This window comes from Halictus rubicundus, chromosome 4, assembly GCF_050948215.1.
Source record: "Halictus rubicundus isolate RS-2024b chromosome 4, iyHalRubi1_principal, whole genome shotgun sequence".
Taxonomy (NCBI): Eukaryota; Metazoa; Arthropoda; class Insecta; order Hymenoptera; family Halictidae; genus Halictus; species Halictus rubicundus.
The window spans coordinates 10437725-10457515 of record NC_135152.1 but is presented as its reverse complement, the minus strand read 5'-3'; the positions used below and the strand labels follow the sequence as shown (position 1 = coordinate 10457515).

At 39.3% G+C, this 19791-nt stretch overlaps 1 protein-coding gene and 1 non-coding gene across 2 annotated transcripts in view; one reads left to right on the top strand and one right to left on the bottom strand.

The window, feature by feature from the left end:
- The first annotated feature begins 885 nt into the window (after positions 1-885).
- Positions 886-959, top strand: Trnan-guu (transfer RNA asparagine (anticodon GUU)). The gene has a single exon. It is a non-coding gene; the product is annotated as a tRNA-Asn (tRNA).
- A 15672-nt stretch (positions 960-16631) lies between these two features.
- The window catches only part of Dbx (homeobox protein Dbx), a 32218-nt gene continuing 29058 nt past the window's right edge, over positions 16632-19791 (bottom strand). Inside the window, exon 4 of the mRNA XM_076787498.1 lies at positions 16632-16874. Coding sequence (XP_076643613.1) covers positions 16632-16874 — 243 coding nt within the window. The remainder of the gene's footprint in view (positions 16875-19791) is intronic.

The following is a 19791-nucleotide window of genomic DNA, read 5'->3' as shown; positions in this document are numbered from 1 at the left end:
CCCTCACACCATCGGCGGCTATTACATTGTCGGTAAAATGATGGGAACCCCCTAAGCATCCACTCAAGATTCTATGGCATAACAGTACCAGAAGGTAGGTGTTCACCTGAGATCGATGCTGAATTTGTGCCCCGGGCTGATCGGCGAACTCGTCACAGTAGATTTGACTCGATCGTGACCGACACTCGAGCCGGTGGTAGCTTTCAGTTCTCATCCTTCTTTATGCTCGAAAATCGAAACGTCTTCTTTCGATTGCTCGGATCGAATTTGAAACAGATTGCAACTGACCAATAGGATGAATGGGCTGAACGGAGATTATAACCCTTTGACGGACAAAATCGTATTATCTATCGAAAATAGCATAACACGCCCGAGGCCCGAGAACCTTTCAGGTTCGAGGAAGTGACCGTGTTTCTTGTTTTGGTGTAATCGATATTTTCTTTAGGAGAATTGAAGATTATCAATGCATTCTTTCCGACTTATTAAAATTATTAAAGAAAAACAGAAGTTTCTATATAATTCCTGTTACTTGCAATTGGTGCAGAACGTTTTTATTTTGGCTAAACATCTAAATAAACAATATTAACGTCTGTTTTAATGCTAAGCTGTTTTATGCTTTTTACTTACAAGGCTCTGAAAATGAGCGAGTTAACCCTTTAGACTCCTTTGTCGAGTGTGACTCGACATTTAACAGGTGTTTACAAAATTTCGGAGTACAAAGGGTTAAAGTGTGGAAGTAAGAAGTAAAGAACTGAATACACGTTACACGAATTAGAATAAAATTCTTCAGCTTGTAATATTCAATTTCAGTAATAAAAAATTAAATCTAATGACAAAACAATATGGTACACCTTTTCACTGAATTTTTGGAAAAAGCAATCATCGGCCTCCGTGGCGCAATCGGCTAGCGCGTTCGGCTGTTAACCGAAAGGTTGGTGGTTCGAGCCCACCCGGGGGCGTTTATTTTTTTCCGTTATGAAAATACATGGATGGAGTCGAAAAAACATATCCTTATCAATCTACAATAGAAACATGAAAGGTGTTTCTCTTTACCATAAATATCACCTGATTTTCATTAAACTTCCACCGTATTTAAGTCATATAATCTCTCTAAAAAAGATTACGTTACTCTCTTAATTTCTTTACGTTGTTTTTCCAACAACAATTACGAGATATGGCGTGCATAATGAATAATAAAATAATAATACTTTTTTACAAGCATAATCGAAAGTGATTCTTCCCACTATGGCCGTAGGAAGCAATTCAAATCTCGGCAAGAATCATTTGCTTCCTAAAATCTGAAAATAGCGCCGCTTAACATAGCGACCAAACGCTCAAACTGGTAGACAAATATTACCGACAGATGATAATGTCGCTAAAAAGTGGTAGCACCATCTTTCACAAAACGGCAGAACCTCTGTTCCACGTAAAGTCTGGCGAATTGATGTCAGATGGCACTGCTATTAAGCTCTGAGAACCACAGGCACAGATCTCGCCTTTGCCGACGAGATACTCCAACCACAGACGAGGTATAGGAGTAGACCAATCACCATATGGGGTTTCGTGTCTCACGATCTGAAATACCGACATGGTTAACAACAACTAGATTTCTTACGCCCTCTACGCTGACGAACGATAAATGTTGCAACTAGATCCACGAGAACCTTGGACCATACACCTATAATAAATGATAAAAATGCGACTAATGAACCTCGTACACAGGTATGGCCTAACTACCGGCTTAAACCAACCAGAGAAATTTCAAGAATTCGACAAGGGCAAGATGAAGAACCCAAATAGAACTTAAAGCTATTGAAATGTGGACGCAATGACCTTTAGGCGCTTCGAGTACCTCGGGTCCTCGGAGGGACCACAGATCGGAGGAATGACAACTATCAGCAAAAAATATATTTTAGAATCGGAACCTTCGAAAGTTCAGAAGTAAATTTCGATAAGAAATCAACAAAAAAATGTACGATGTTCATTGAATGAGGTAATCCGTAACCCGAAGGTAATCCGAAACAAAAACTGAGTATTTCGGTTAATAATTGAAACGAGTTGCCAAGTGGATAAAGGTGGATCCGGGGAAAACAAGGGAAGCATTGAAGGCCCACCTTGGCCCACCCCGAGCAATCTTAAAGTAAATTCAGACACAATTCGATTAAATACACAAGTTTTTATAATTAGTAATTCTTAAATTCTATTTCACAATGTTATCGGAAATTATAAATGAGCAGCTATTAGCTCGATATTATTCTCTATTTGTAAGATACACGAAATTCTTACAAATAGAGAATAATACCGATTGCCCAGGTCCCACCACGAGGAGGTTGCTGCACAAGAGACCCGAAAGGAAGCCAGAACGAATTCAATAGATTCCTTCTGACTCCCTTTCTTACAACGACGATTTACTATCTTATAAACTAAATTTCGAAGATCGCTAAATGGGAAAGATTACTTTTCCACCGACGGAAAAGGTCACTTTACCATTTAGCGTATGTCGAGTAATTATTGCGGGGCAAAAGGTGTAAATCGGAAAAGAAGTCTCCGATCCACGAGGTATCAAAACCGAATCAGGCAGAAGGCTCTGATTCTTTCAGTGAGAGAAACAAAACCGAACCAGAGCAGAAGGCTCTGGTTCGAGGGTGACGCGACGCGTACAATGCTTGCAGAACCAACTCCAGCCAGCACCGGTACCCGACGTGTCCTCACGAAGAGCGATGGCCGAGAGAAGCGTTCAAACGATACCCTAAGTTTCCCCCACCCACCTGTCGCCAGGCAACGACTAGCGTTGAGGCGACTCGGGTGGACTTACGGCAGGGAGGATTTTACACGAGTGAACAGGTCTCTCGAACATCCCTCTCAATGGATCTACGCCGAGCACCGGTACCAACCGGTCTGGTACATACAAGCAAGGTCCGACACAGCTGAAGGCTGTGTCGGAATCAAAAATCGAACCGAGCAAAGTGAAGTTACGGCAATAATTACTCGACATTTATACAATACTAATAAACAAGCTTAATAACTAACGCACGCACTCGAATCGAGCAATTATTGTGAGCCAAATAAAAACTAAATCTGACAAGTCTCTGAACAATTCCAGAGAAAATAAAAATGGAGCAGAAGGCTCAGATTTACGAGAAAGAAAAATGAAAGAAGCGAACCAGAGTAGTAGCCTCTGGTTCGAGGGTGACGCTACCAACTGGTCACAGCAGAAGGCTGTGACCCAAATCAACAAGCGAAACTAACAAAGTGAATCTAACACAATAATTGCTCGAGAACTAATACGAACTTATAAATACTGTGAAGTCTTCTTACTATTCGTTGTCTTCGTTCGACGATGATCATGTTGAACTGTTGTGATTTAACTGAAACAGACTAATAATAATTAGACACAAAATGGAGGAACACAGAAGTAATCGAAGAAGAAACGAGTCTTCGTACGATGCGTTGTCTTCGTTCGATGATAAATTTCTGCAACTGTTGTACTCAATCTGAAACAGATTAGTAATGATTAGACACAAAACAATTGAGGAACAACGAAGTATAAGAAGACGATGAAATAAAGACAAAACGATGACCCCGTACACGAGTACGGCCTACCTAACATGCATACGAGTGCAAATCTACCAGCTCACAAGAGCCAAGCTAACCCCGTACACGAGTACGGCCTACCTAATATGCACAAGAGTGCGAATCTAACCGGCTCACGAGAGCCAACCTACGACCAGCTCACGAGAGCCAAGCTAACCCCGTACACGAGTACGGCCTACCTAATATACACAAGAGTGCAAATCTAACAGGCTCACGAGAGCCAAACTAACCCCGTACACGAGTACGGCCTACCTAATATGCACAAGAGTGCAAATCTAAAAGGCTCACGAGAGCCAAACTAACCCCGTAAACGAGTACGGCCTACCTAACATGCACAAGAGTGCAAATCTAACGGCTCACGAGAGCCAAACCAACCCCGTACACAAGTACGGCCTAACCGACAAGAAACTAAGAGTAGATGAAGTCAGAACTTCCATCTACTAAGGTGGCGCTTCGGGGCGCCCCGGGTTCGCCAATACCCGTACTCACCCACAGCAGTGAGTCCCTGAGGGACCTCCGTTCGGAGGAATACCAATTTAAAACCAGACATATAAATTTTAGAATAAGAACTTTTGAAAGTTCAGAAATAAATTTCAATTGGAAAGATGAACAATTCCAATCGAAAATAAATCAAACGGAATTGGGACGCAACGACATAAAGGCTAGGGTCACAGCAATTTTAAGAAACGGAACTTTTAAAAAGTTCAGAAGCAAATTTCAATTAGAAATCCAGAAAAAATGTACGATGTTTATTGAATGAAAAAGTATTCCGAAACAAGAAGTGTGTGTTTCGGTTAATAATTAAAAGGAGCTGCCAAGAAGTCGTAGGTGGGCCAAAGGTAAACAAGGAAAGCGCGATGGAAAGCAGGAAGGACCTTTGGCCCACCCCATGCAAGTTTAAAATAAATTCAGACACACACAATTCAATTAAACACACAAGTTTTTATTATCAGTACGTCTTAAATTTTATTTCACAATGTTATCGCAAATTACAAATAAGCAGCTATTAGCTCGATATTATTCCCTATTTGTAAGATTACTAGAAGTTCTTACAAATAGAGAATAATACCGATTGCCCGGGTCTCACCACGAGGAGGTTGCTGCACAGGAGACCCGAAAGGAAGCCAGAAGGAATTCAATACGCTTCCTTCTGACTCCCTTTCTTACAACGACGCTTTCGAGTTTTACAAACTAAATTTCGCAGCGTATGTCGAGTAATTATTACGGAGAAAAAGGTGTGAGTCGGAGAAGAAGTCTCCGATTCACGGGAGATTAAAAACGAATCAGGCAGAAGGCTCTGATTCTTCCAAAGAGAGAAACAAAACCGAACCAGAGCAGAAGGCTCTGGTTCGAGGGTGACGCGACGCGTACAATGCTTGCAGAACCAACTCCAGCCAGCACCGGTACCCGACGTGTCCTCACGAAGAGCGATGGCCGAGAGAAGCGTTCAAACGATACCCTAAGTTTCCCCCACCCACCTGTCGCCAGGCAACGACTAGCGTTGAGGCGACTCGGGTGGACTTACGGCAGGGAGGATTTTACACGAGTGAACAGGTCTCTCGAACATCCCTCTCAATGGATCTACGCCGAGCACCGGTACCAACCGGTCTGGTACATACAAGCAAGGTCCGACACAGCTGAAGGCTGTGTCGGAATCAAAAATCGAACCGAGCAAAGTGAAGTTACGGCAATAATTACTCGACATTTATACAATACTAATAAACAAGCTTAATAACTAACGCACGCACTCGAATCGAGCAATTATTGTGAGCCAAAAAAAAACTAAATCTGACAAGTCTCTGAACAATTCCAGAGAAAATAAAAATGGAGCAGAAGGCTCAGATTTACGAGAAAGAAAAATGAAAGAAGCGAACCAGAGTAGTAGCCTCTGGTTCGAGGGTGACGTTACCAACTGGTCACAGCAGAAGGCTGTGACCCAAATCAACAAGCGAAACTAACAAAGTGAATCTAACACAATAATTGCTCGAGAACTAATACGAACTTATAAATAATGTGAAGTCTTCTTACTATTCGTTGTCTTCGTTCGACGATGATCATGCTGAACTGTTGTGATTTAACTGAAACAGACTAATAATAATTAGACACAAAATGGAGGAACACAGAAGTAATCGAAGAAGAAACGAGTCTTCGTACGATGCGTTGTCTTCGTTCGATGATAAATTTCTGCAACTGTTGTACTCAATCTGAAACAGATTAGTAATGATTAGACACAAAACAATGGAGGAACAACGAAGGATAAGAAGACGATGAAATAAAGACAAAACGATGACCCCGTACACGAGTACGGCCTACCTAACATGCACACGAGTGCAAATCTACCAGCTCACGAGAGCCAACCTACGACCAGCTCACGAGAGCCAAGCTAACCCCGTACACAAGTACGGCCTACCTAACATGCACAAGAGTGCAAATCTAACGGCTCACGAGAGCCAAACTAACCCCGTACACGAGTACGGCCTACCTAACATGCACAAGAGTGCAAATCTAACGGCTCACGAGAGCCAAACCAACCCCGTACACAAGTACGGCCTACCCGACAAGAAACTAAGAGTAGATGAAGTCAGAACTTCCATCTACTGAGGTGGCGCTTCGGGGCGCCCCGGGTTCGCCAATACCCGTACTCACCCACAGCAGTGAGTCCCTGAGGGACCTCCGTTCGGAGGAATACCAATTTAAAACCAGACATATAAATTTTAGAATAAGAACTTTTGAAAGTTCAGAAATAAATTTCAATTGGAAAGATGAACAATTCCAATCGAAAATAAATCAAACGAAATTGGGACGCAACGACATAAAGGCTAGGGTCATAGCAATTTTAAGAAACGGAACTTTTAAAAAGTTCAGAAGCAGATTTCAATTAGAAATCCAGAAAAAATGTACGATGTATATTGAATGAAAAAGTATTCCGAAACAAGAAGTGTGTGTTTCGGTTAATAATTAATAGGAGGTGCCAAGAAGGCGTAGGTGGGCCAAAGGTAAACAAGGAAAGCGCGAAGGAAAGCAGGAAGGACCCTTGGCCCACCCCATGCAGGTTTAAAATAAATTCAGACACACAATTCAATTAAATACACAAGTTTGTATTATCAGTACGTCTTAAATTTTATTTCACAATGTTATCGCAAATTATAAATGAGCAGCCATTAGCTCGATATTATTCTTTATTTGCAAGATAATAGAAGATCTATCAAATAGAGAATATTATCGATTGCCCGGGTCTCACCACGAGGAGGTTGCTGCACGAGAGACCCGAAAGGAAGCCAGAAGGAATTCAATACGCTTCCTTCTGACTCCCTTTCTTACAACGACGCTTTCGAGTTTTACAAACTAAATTTCGCAACGTATGTCGAGTAATTATTGCGGATAAAAAATGTGTGAGTCGGAGAAGAAGTCTCCGATCCACGGTGGGTGAAGAACGAATCAGGCAGAAGGCTCTGATTCTTTCGAAGAGAGAAACAAAACCGAACCAGAGCAGAAGGCTCTGGTTCGAGGGTGACGCGACGCGTACAATGCTTGCAGAACCAACTCCAGCCAGCACCGATACCCGACGTGTCCTCACGAAGAGCGATGGCCGAGAGAAGCGTTCAAACGATACCCATTTCCCCCACCCACCTGTCGCCAGGCAACGACTAGCGTTGAGGCGACTCGGGTGGCCTTACAGCAGAGAGGATTTTACACGAGTGAACAGGTCTCTCAACCATCCCTCTCAATGGATCTACGCCGAGCACCGGTACCAACCGGTCTGGTACATACAAGCAAGGTCCGACACAGCATAAGGCTGTGTCGGAATCAAAAATCGAACCGAGCAAACTGAAGTTACGGCAATAATTACTCGACATTTATACAATACTGATAAACAAGCTTAATAACTAACGCACGCAATCGAATCGAGCAATTATTGTGAGCCAAAAAAAAACTAAATCTGACAAGTCTCTGAACAATTCCAGAGAAAATAAAAATGGAGCAGAAGGCTCAGATTTACGAGAAAGAAAAAAGAAAGAAGCGAACCAGAGTAGTAGCCTCTGGTTCGAGAGTGACGCTACCAACTGGTCACAGCAGAAGGCTGTGACCCAAATCAACAAGCGAAACTAACAAAATAAATCGAACACAATAATTGCTCGACAACTAATACTAACTTATTAATAACGAGGAGTCTTCATACGATTCCTTTTTTTCGTTCGACGATGAACATGCTGAACTGTTGTAATTCAACTAAAACAGACTAATAATAATTAGACACAAAATGAAGGAACACCGAAGTATTCGATGAAGAAATGATGACCCCGTACACGAGTACGGCCTACCTAATATGCACACGAGTGCAAATCTACCAGCTCACGAGAGCCAAACCTAACACCAGCTCACGAGAGCCAAGCTAACCCCGTACACGAGTACGGCCTACCTAACATGCACAAGAGTGCGAATCTAACCGGCTCACGAGAGCCAACCTACGACCAGCTCACGAGAGCCAAGCTAACCCCGTACACGAGTACGGCCTACCTAACATGCACAAGAGTGCAAATCTAACGGCTCACGAGAGCCAAATCAACCCCGTACACAAGTACGTCCTAACCGACAAGAAACTAAGAGTAGATGAAGTCAGAACTTCCATCTACTGAGGTGGCGCTTCGGGGCGCCCCGGGTTCGCCAATACCCGTACTCACCCACAGCAGTGAGTCCCTGAGGGACCTCCGTTCGGAGGAATACCAATTTAAAACCAGATATATAAATTTTAGAATAAGAACTTTTGAAAGTTCAGAAATAAATTTCAATTGGAAAGGTGAACAATTCCAATCGAAAATAAATCTAACGAGATAGGGACGCAACAACCTAAAGGCTAGGGTCGCCTCGGGTTTGCCAATACCCGTCTCACCCACGGCCCCATCCGTGAGTGAGCCCCTGAGGGACCTCCGTTCGGAGGAATACCAATTTTAAACCAAATACATAAATTTTACAAGAGGAACTTTTGAAAATTCAGAAGTAATGCTTAATTGGAAAGATGATCAATTTCCATCAAAAATAAATCTAACGAAATTGGGACGCAATGACCTACAAGCTCGGGTCGCCATGGGTTCGCTAATACCCGTACTCACCCACGGGCCCGGCCCGTGAGTGAGTCGCTAAAGGACCTCCATTCGGAGGAATACCAATTTTAAACCAGATAAATAAATTTTAGAAGAAGAACTTTTGAAAGTTCAGAAATAATTTTTAATTTGAAAGTTGAAAAATTTTAATCAAGAATAAATATAGCGAAATTAGAACGCAACAACCTACAAGTTTTTGTCGCCCCGAGTTCGCTAATACGCGTACTCACCCACGGCCCGGCCCGTGAGTGAGCCCCGAGGGACCTCCGATCGGAGGAATACCAATTTTATGTTAAAAATATAATATAATATAATTTGAAAATGCCAATTTTATGTCAAAAATATAATATAATATAATAAAATTTCAGAGTACTAATTTTGTGTCAAAAATATAATATAATGTAATTTCAAGAAAAGAAACTTGTGATAAATTCCGAAGCAAATTCGAATTAAAAATACAGAAATAATAACACTGTCCAACAAAATTAAACTTTTTTCGAGTTTTGCAATACCTGTTGGGTGATTCTTATACACTTTGTCATCCTAAAACCGAATCTGAAAGTAGAATTGCTCCATCACGCAACGTTTTCGAAAAATTTTGGTTTTTGTAAAAATGTCCGATTTTGATACGAAACGACGTGTTACGCAAAAACTAAATACGCGAGAAAGTTCAAATTTGAGTCAAGAGATAGAGGGGTCTCTCCTCTACATATTCATATAGTCAATTATATTTTTATGTACTTCCTAATAGTTGTAAATGGTTGTTAAAGTTTGAAAATGTGCCGACGCGGGTACTTTGTACGCTCTATTTTTGTATTTATGTGAAAAATCCTTTATCTAGCAGGAATTTACTATACAGGAATGCATTCTACAGACATTTCTGGTAAGGAAACCATTCACGAAAAGTATTTGGTTCCCTTAATGTACGAGAAGGAATCAGAAAATGTTAATTGACAGCGTGTGCGCGACGCGTTCGCGCCAGACGGCCATTGCAGCCTTTTCGCGACGCGCCAGGGCCGTCGCTATGCGTAGTCGACGTTGGTACCACTCAAGTATGTCTTTGCTCACTATGCTTAATTAAATACATTTTTTTTTGTCTTTTTGGGTGCCAATCATTACAAAAGATTATAAAAATACGAGTTATATTCACATTTCATTGTGGAAATGCTTAATAAAGAAAATTGAATGAAATGTGAATATAACTCGTATTTTTATAATCTTTTGTAATGATTGGCACCCAAAAAGACAAAAAAAAATGTATTTAATTAAGCATAGTAAGCAAAGACATACTTGAGTGGTACCAACGTCGACTACGCATAGCGACGGCCCTGGCGAGTCGCGAAAAGGCTGCAATGGCCGTCTGGCGCGAACGCGTCGCGCACACGCTGTCAATTAACATTTTCTGATTCCTTCTCGTACATTAAGGGAACCAAATACTTTTCGTGAATGGTTTCCTTACCAGAAATGTCTGTAGAATGCATTCCTGTATAGTAAATTCCTGCTAGATAAAGGATTTTTCACATAAATACAAAAATAGAGCGTACAAAGTACCCGCGTCTGCACATTTTCAAACTTTAACAACCATTTACAACTATTAGGAAGTACATAAAAATATAATTGACTATATGAATATGTAGAGGAGAGTCCCCTCTATCTCTTGACTCAAATGTGAACTTTCTCGCGTATTTGGTTTTTGCGTAACACGTCGTTTCGTATCAAAATCGGGCATTTTTACAAAAACCAAAATTTTTCGAAAACGTTGCGTGATGGAGCAATTCTGCTTTCAGATTCGGTTTTAGGATGACAAAATGTATAAGAATCACCCAACAGGTATTGCAAAATTTTTTTGGTGTTGGACAGTGTAATTGACGGCTTTCGTTGAATAAACACATATACCAAAATAGAAAATGTATATTTGTATTGTCACTTACCAGCTGTTGAAAGTTGACCAAGGTGAGCGGAGACGGCTTCCAGGAACCGCTGTCCGACCGCGAACCAGCTTAAGGTGGACCAGGGTTGACCAGTGATGTCCACTGCAGCTCTGGAGGATCCCTGGTCCACTCGAAGGTAGGTGAGGGTAGGCCAGGGTGGTCAGGGTGGGCCAGGGCAGCTCTGGAGAACCTCTGGTCAACTCCAAGGACCTTCGTCCTTCTGGTCCCGGAGCCCTCCCGTTCCGTCCTGAGTGCGCACCACGACTGACTGACTGAGCGCGGACGCCGTGGTGGGGTGCGCGGTGCGCGGTGCGCAACTCCCCCACCCCAAACTAACTTCACCAGACTTCGATCGCCGCGATAGTAATTATTGATAAATTTGTTATTTCTGGCTGCTTAATGTTTATAACAATTTCTTTTGGTAATGGTATCAACAAGCAATCCCTTGACCATCTTGCCATCTAATTTTTTAATAAAAATACCTAATAGATCTCGAGATACAGAGTAACTTTTGAACCATGAATATTCGCACGTATTAATTTATCGAACACATTTCACTGATAAATTTATTATTTCTGACTGTTTAATGTTTATAACAATTTCTTTTAGTAATGGTATCAACAAGCAATCCCTTGACCATCTTGCCATTTAATTATTTAGTAAAAATAAATTATAGAACTCGAAATACAGAGTAACTATTAATTTACGAATATTCGCACGCAGTAATTTATCGTACGGAATTCACTGTAAAATTTATTATTTCTGACTGTTTAATGTTTATAACAATTCTTTTAGCCAATGATGTCGATAAGTACTCCCTTGAGCATCTTGCCATTTAATTTTTTAGTAAAAATAAATTATAGAACTCGAAATACAGAGTAACTTTTAATTTACGAATATTCGCACGCAGTAATTTATCGTACGCAAAGCACTGTAAAATTTATTATTTCTGACTGTTTAATGTTTATAACAATTCTTTTCGCCAATGATGTCGATAAGTACTCCCTTGACCATCTTGCCATTTAATTATTTAGTAAAAATAAATTATAGAACTCGAAATACAGAGTAACTTTTAATTTACGAATATTCGCACGCAGTAATTTATCGTACGTAATTCACTGTAAAATTTATTATTTCTGGCTGTTTAATGTTTATAACAATTCCTTTCGCCAATGATGTCGATTAGCACTCCCTTGACCATCTTGCCATTTAATTATTTAGTAAAAATAAATTATAGAACTCTAAATACAGAGTAACTTTTAATTTACGAATATTCGCACGCAGTAATTTATCGTACACAATTCACTGTAAAATTTATTATTTCTGACTGTTTAATGTTTGTAACAATTTCTTTTGGTAATGGTATCAACCAGCAATCCCTTGACCATCTTGCTAACTAATTATTTAGTAAAAATAAATTATAGAAACCGAGATATAGAATAACTTTTAAGCCATGAATATTCTTACAAATTAATTTATCGTACGCAATTCGCTGTAAAATTTATTATTTCTGACTGTTTAATGTTTATAACAATTTCTTTTGGTAATGGTATCAACCAACAATCCCTTGACCATCTTGCTAACTAATTATTTAGTTAAAATAAATTATAGAAACCGAGATATAAAATAACTTTTAAGCCATGAATATTCGTACGCATTAATTTATGTACGCAGTTCAGTGTAAAATTTGTTATTTGTGGCTCTTTAATGTTTATAACAATTGCTTTCGCCAATGATGTCGATAAGCACTCCCTTGACCATCATGCTAACTAATTATTTAGTAAAAATAAATTATAGAAACCGAGATATAGAATAACTTTCAAGCCATGAATATTCGCACGCATTAATTTATCGTACAGGTAACTCCGGTAACGCAAAAACCATTTCGGGCCACCACAGTTCTTATGTGGATTACCAAACAAAAAGTTTATGGCATCCATATAAGAACTGCCTCGGTGCGACCGTGTCCCGGCGTTGACAATAGCTCAGCTTGTCGAGCTAGGGGCCGGCCTCGGGTGAACGTAAACCTTTTGTTTACGTCTGTTGTCATACTTGTCGCGAGGCCATCGTTTCCAAAATTCCGAAATATCAAATCCGCTGCCCATCGTCCTTGGCTCGCTTGATTTACCGCCTTATCATCTCGCCGTTTGTATAAACCGTACCTCTTGTTATAATATAAATGTTTATAACAATTCCTTTCGCCAATGATGTCGACGAGCACTGCCTTGACCATCTTGTCACCTAATTTTTTAGTGAAGATAGATGATAGAACTCAAGGTACAGAATAACTTTTGAACCATGGATAAATGTACACTGATAAATATATTGTCTCTGCTTGTTTAACGATTGTAAGAATTCCTCTTACCAATGATGCTGTCGAATACCCTCTTGGCTATCTTGCCACCTAATCTTTTTAGTGAAAGTGGCTAATAGTACTCGAGATACAGAGTAACTTTTAAAGCTTGTCTTGAGCTTATCTTAAAGCATGTCAAAGTAACTTTTATGCATGATTATTCGAAGTATACAAGATACTCGATCTAATTAAGATTATTCGGTATTTCATATCGTGCGACACGAAACAGTATAATGTGACTGGCGTACTCCTACATCTCGTCTGTGATATTGGTTCTACAATATTAGTTCCGACCGATACGGTAGGATGTGATACAAAAATGGTAAGGGGGCTCTAGAGCCCCGCGTACGTGAGACAAAAAAATACAATGTTATACAAGTAAAAATTGTAAAAAGATACAATGCTGGCCCCCACTGTGATTTTTCAGCATGGAACAGAACCATGTCTACTTTTTAACATGTCTACAGTTAACTATCTTAATAGTACATTAGCATTATTTATTAATAATCTTTCACAAGAAGCAAATTCTCGGATTAAAGAATTTCGTAGGAATAAATTCTCAATGCTTTCCCGTAGACATTTTTGAAATTTTCGTAGGTTGCATTAAGGCTTGTAAAGTGTAGTTTACTATAAACACAGAGAGGAAATGAGAGTGCTTACGCTCTGGGATTTAGTGTCCCCACTTTTCCTGCATCATCTTTTTAGCCTGTATTAGAACCACCATCACAGCCTACATTGACAAGCCTTTTCTAATGATCCGCTTCTAATGATGCAGGTAAGATGATGCAGGTTCTGGTCCAGGCTAAAAAGATGATGCAGGTTCTGGTCCAGGCTAAAAAGATGATTCAGGTTCTAGTCCAGGCTAAAAATTAGACTTGGGGACAGTACTATATCGGCAACACTAAATTCCGGGCGTGAGCATCTTATTTCCTCTCTGATAGACACATCTAGATAACTCTGGAATAATGCAGAAAAATCGATAAATCTGATCGACACCCGGGGAAAAAATGATTGGATTTTAAGTAGTTGCTTAATCGATTTGAAATTGATCCTCCGGAGAAATTTTTAAACTTTTGAGGGCGCAAATGAAATCTGGAGAATAGAAGTTTAGGACAAACATATTCAGGATTGGATAAATCCTTATTTATATTAGTATCAGTATGTTTAGAGTTGTATTGATACATACAGATATATACACGATGAACAAATATGGAATAATTAGCAGGTTTATTGCAATATATTACACAGATTATAGTGCATCACAATGAATAATTACATTTGCTTTCCCGATGCCGAATGGCGTTACAACTAGATCTTAGGTACATATCTTAGGAATTGTAATATTACGTCTAGTACAACCTATATGATACCTTACAGAAAAAAGTCGCGAACTTACATCCACTTCTAATTACAATATAATACATTTTCTCAATTTAGTTTGAAATTCCATTGGGTGAAAGTATTCATGGTAGACGTGTAAACATTGGCTCCGTGATCCGAACGGTGGTGCGCGCACGATTGTACATATACATACATACATAGAAATCTTGAATCTGTTCAAACGAAATTTGATTCGAATTCAATTTACTTATAAATACACGAGCAAACATTTCTCTCGTCGTACAGATTACCTTCTACATTTATTATATTGTCGATGCTAACGTAGAAAATCACAATGACCGCCATCGAAGTCAATAAAACAAAAGCTACGGTTTCCCATTGTCCAAAGCGATTACTTTTCACGCAATGAAGCTTTCTCGCGCCGTATATTGAGGAACGGACCAAGGTCTTTACACTGTTTTTTATTTTTTCATTTTTTTGTGTATTTTAATTTATGTTCCTATGAGATCGACCTTCGTATATACAGAAATCGAATGCAGTACGATAAAACAAATATGTACAAAGTGTTCCTTAAAATCTCGGGCATTTTTGGATCATTAATTCTACACGTTAAAATAAGGAAACAACCTGCTGCTGCGAGAACACTTTTCATTATTATAATATATAGAATTCGCATGTCAAAAATGATCCATATTTTCAGAAATACCTTGCTTGTAACAGAATGATTGGGCTGTTGGTTTTATGCACTCATAGAAACAACTATAGAACACATGGTCTTGGGAAAGTTTAATCCTGGAGGCACACACTAAAATATCTGAGATTTATAGAAATTCAATTTTCTATAAATCATTTCACTCGTGTTTCGTTTAAGCTGAAACATTTCGCGAAGTCCATTACTTAACTAAAAATATATGTACACTCGCATGGGGATATACTCTTTTGTTGTATTTTATACTTATTAGAAGGTTATGAATGTTAACACAAAACACAATGTTAACACCAAAATAGATTTTATGTTATTTCGTCCTGCACTCTTAGGTATAATTACAACTGCATAGAATCCACAAGCTTCCAATTAATGTATGACTCGTACAAAACGGACTGTAAATATTGTAATTTGCATAAATATTCGCAATACGAATGACGAGATATAACGAAATTTGGTAAAGTAAGCACAAATAGCAAATACAATAGCAGACGTTCATACTTTCCATTTTCAAGAACAAATCTCAACGTTTGAAAATAAACAAAGACATATTTGTCCAATTAATCTTACTTTTACTAAGTATTGTGTAAGAATTCTTATAGCATATCTCTATAAACGCACAAAATTCACAGTCCAATCATCGTAAAGAAAGGAACAAATAAACAATCCCAGGATGCACGTAAGGCAACCACTTCACTTTTCTTGTTTATCAAGATCGAAATTAATCCCTAATCTTCTTCGGCCACTTCGAACTCACAATTACGATTAACTTAATGTCGCGTTATTCTATCGCGTTGGTGCATATGAAACTGTCGATCGCAACAATGCGAATCAAATCTCTTTGTTCGTGTTAGAGATGTCTTAATTCTTAACACACATGTTCAGGTTTTGACAAGAAGTATCTAAAAAGTTAACAAAAAATCCAAAGAGCATAAGCACACGAACTATCCACCTTCTCTTCTTCTAACTTTTGCAGAATTGTTTGAAATGTTGATGATGTACGACTATTTTGAAAAGGAATGCAGTAAAAGCAATAACGTTAACGTGTGCCAAAGAGATTTTGGGAATCTTCCAAGCAAACTGGCTACAAAAATTGATGGTAATTATTCTAATAAAATTACGAATAAACTACAAACTAACAGTAGTACTATTTGCTTCGAGTAGGAAATCGGTGGATACTTCAATAAAATATATAAAGTTGACGATGTGTGAATTATATAAATTGCAATAATTGGCACGCGTGTATCAAAGGAATTTTGCTAACTTTTTCCACTTTTTGCATATAAAAATCGGCGAAACTGCTAATAGTTGACGATGCAAATTTGCTCTGCTTGAACGTTACAGTTCAGAACGCCAGTTTCCTGTGCACCAACCCAAAATTTGCCTGGCTAAGTGCCCAGACGAATCTCGAATCTGTCGCGATTCTTCCATCGAGCAGACACAATAGGATCTTCCGGTTAGGGTCTAGGGAGGTGAAGCTTCGTTACATTGATTTCCCCCGGTGCACCTCGATCACCGTTTCCGAATCCCTCAATCTCGAACCTCTTGATCCTCGTTCGTCGAACGATGAACACGTTCCCGGTCGGATGTTACGCGATATCTTATCACGTGACGTTGATCTCCTCGTCCTCTTCGTTCTCTGTTTGTTCTTCCGGTTGCTGAGGACTCGTCAGAGGACTGACGTCGCTCAAGTCCATTCTAGGCCTGTCACCGTCGGCGTCGCTCAAATCCGGGTTCGGGTTGTTCTTGTTTGGCAGCGTTTGTTCCCGCGAACCACCGGTTGCTAGCAATTCTCGCTCCTTGCTATTCCTCCACTTCATTCGCCGATTTTGGAACCAGATTTTCACCTGAAACACACGTTCAGAATTCAGAGGCTGCTCGTCAATTACACGCGCGACTTTCCACGAAAAGTCGATCGCTGCGCTAGCTTCGAAAATTGTTTAACACGTTCGCCACCAGCATTTGTTTCAGCCGATCAAAATGTGACAACTAGTAGTGTATTTTCTTTCTTAAGTATTAAATCAATGTAACAAAGGAAAATTACTGCGAGTTTCAATAAAATTCAAATGAACGGAAATCAGAAATTCTCTTGTGTCCTTCAAACAGATTCGTATCGAGGAAAATTTGATTGTTACATAGCAAAGTTTACTCCACTTTTCGTGATATTTTTCTTCGAGAGTTGAACAAATGGAGATTTGGAGTTTAACTGGAGATTTGTTGCGACGAAGTCCACAAATTGGATTCGCAGAGCAAGCGATAGATGATAAATTAAACGAACATATCAGAGGCGAGAAAATTACACGGACCTGCCGGCGATTAATTCGCCGAAATTGTTTTCGTATTTTCATTTGGCGAGCGTGTGCGCTTGACACGATGCGGAACCCTAACGATCTGACGCGTTAATATGCTCTTTGGCAGTAGGGTAAACTCGGCTCGGATTCTCAATATTGTGACTGGTCGTTCTTTGTCGCAGGAATGCGATTCTTCGATCGAAAATGTCAAATTATCCCGTAACATTATTAGTTGAATCGACTGTTCCTTCAGATAAATCGTAATTAAATAAAATCATTCTACAATGCCATTTTATGACATATTATAATGTACCCAATTTATTATAGTACTTCATTACATAGTAATAAGGAGCATGAAACGTTAAAGAAACCAAAGATAGCCGCAACAACTTTTAATAAAAATTAAATAAATGGTAGAAGTTGACGAATAATTTCTCACAACATTACCCAAGTTCATAAGTTACTAAAAAATTAATTGACGCTACATGAAGTAACGTGACACGTTACGAAACATGTGTTCCAGATTCACGTTTTTTCATTAGTTATTTAATCGCAAGTTAAAACTCTTAAAGCTAAAACAAAATTTGAGTTGAATAAATTAAGTTGCGAGTTTAGGTTACGAATATAGCTCAACGTTTCTCAAAGTTACTCTTCCATTTTGTTTTAAGGATAGTAATACTATGAACAGGGTGAAAAATTCCATTTCCCGTGTGTTAAAATACTGTAAACGGAAAGATTGTAATATTCGAGGCATATAAATAAATGCTTGAACGTTCATACATATTTTATAGAAATCAAGAATTCCCTTGAAGCTTGTATTTTCTTCGGGGAAGAAGATTAGGGGTAATATCGAGCCGAAGACGTTGCTCGCTTAGGGTTGAACGCTCCACCCGAGGACGCTCGAAAATCAAAAGGGGAGGGGATCATTTCACTGCGTGAATACATAAAAAAGGCATGTTTGCAGCGTCCTTAAGCAGCTCCGAATAAAACTCGAAAAAGCGGCAGTCGCTTTTCAATAAATAATTGTTTGCCTTTCGATAGCTTACATATTTCTTAGAAGAAATATGGTGTCGGTATAAATATGAAGGTAATACAGATGTCCCTCAATTAAATTCAAAACATTCACGGCTTCTTTCTTTGTCAACTTGTGAATTCCTGAGATTCTTCGAGCACAAGTAAACAAGGAAAGTTTAATAATAAGAATTAATCCTTCGGATAGAATCATTCTACCGTGCATAATTTCGTGGACATCCTCATCCCCTCGAAAAGAATATAAAATACCAAATGCCTCTCTTTTCATCATTGTAAAGAGTTTCACTTGTGTTAAGACTGACGGTGTAGTGGGGGATTGACTAAAGTTTAACGAGTTTTCCATTTGATGTGGACCGAAACAAAAGCCTCGATGAAGTAAACAATTTCCGGCTCGACTGCAATTTCTATAAATTGGTCGTCAAACACTTCCATTTGCATAATTCGTGCTTACAATACGTTCGCATAATACATACGCACAATTACATTCCTGTCAGATATAGAAATATGTACTCGAACAGTTTACTGGGGGGGGGGGCAGAGAAACAAAAACAGAAAGTCCGATTTATAATACTCCACATTATCGGGCGAGATACTTTACAGAATATCAACTAATTTTCGGAACGCGTTCAACAAGCGTGTCTGCGCTTGACAACCGCGTTATTATTAATATTACTCGGCTCCGGCGTGCGTGCCGGTAGGAAATTAATAAAAACGTTTATTATTTTTTAATATCTTATGGGGCATTTTATGGACCGTTTCCTGTTCACGTTGGTTCAGGGCGAGTCCGCGTGCACCTGTCACGCGAACGGATTTCATACGTCAATGCGCTTTCCGGTTGTCGTTGTTGTTGTTTTCGTTCATTTTTTTCCCCCTGTTTTCGAACTCGTACACGACCGAAGTTTCCATTAATAATGGATTTTTGCACACGTAACGAGCTTGTCTGCGCACGATCAATCGCTCCCGAATTTGAAATCGATCGGGGAACACGGAACTCGGAACGGTATCGATACAGATTTTTGTTTGCTCAAACAGTCACGAGCAATGAATTTTTTATTTATCAATAGACGAAAGGCGTATAGTAACTCCGTTTGCGTTCAACTAATTTCCAAAAATGCGAGCTACGCGATCCTCAATTGTTATTGCGCTTTAACGTACTACCGAATAACCAATCTTTGTTTCAAAATAAAATCCTATTTGGTTCCTACATCTTGCAATTTTTATTTTGCTTTACTTTAAAAATAGTAAAAACTATCTACTTCACGGATTAAAAGATTCTATGGAAATGATTTCGTCCCTAGCAATCGGCTTGCAGAATGTTTATTTTTCCTGCAGATCTAATGATAATAAAAATCCCAGACAAAAGTCTAAATAAATTGGGTTTCGTTCTTTTGACGAGGCCAGCCAGTCACTTTCGGTAGGTTTGGTGTTATCAGATATTATG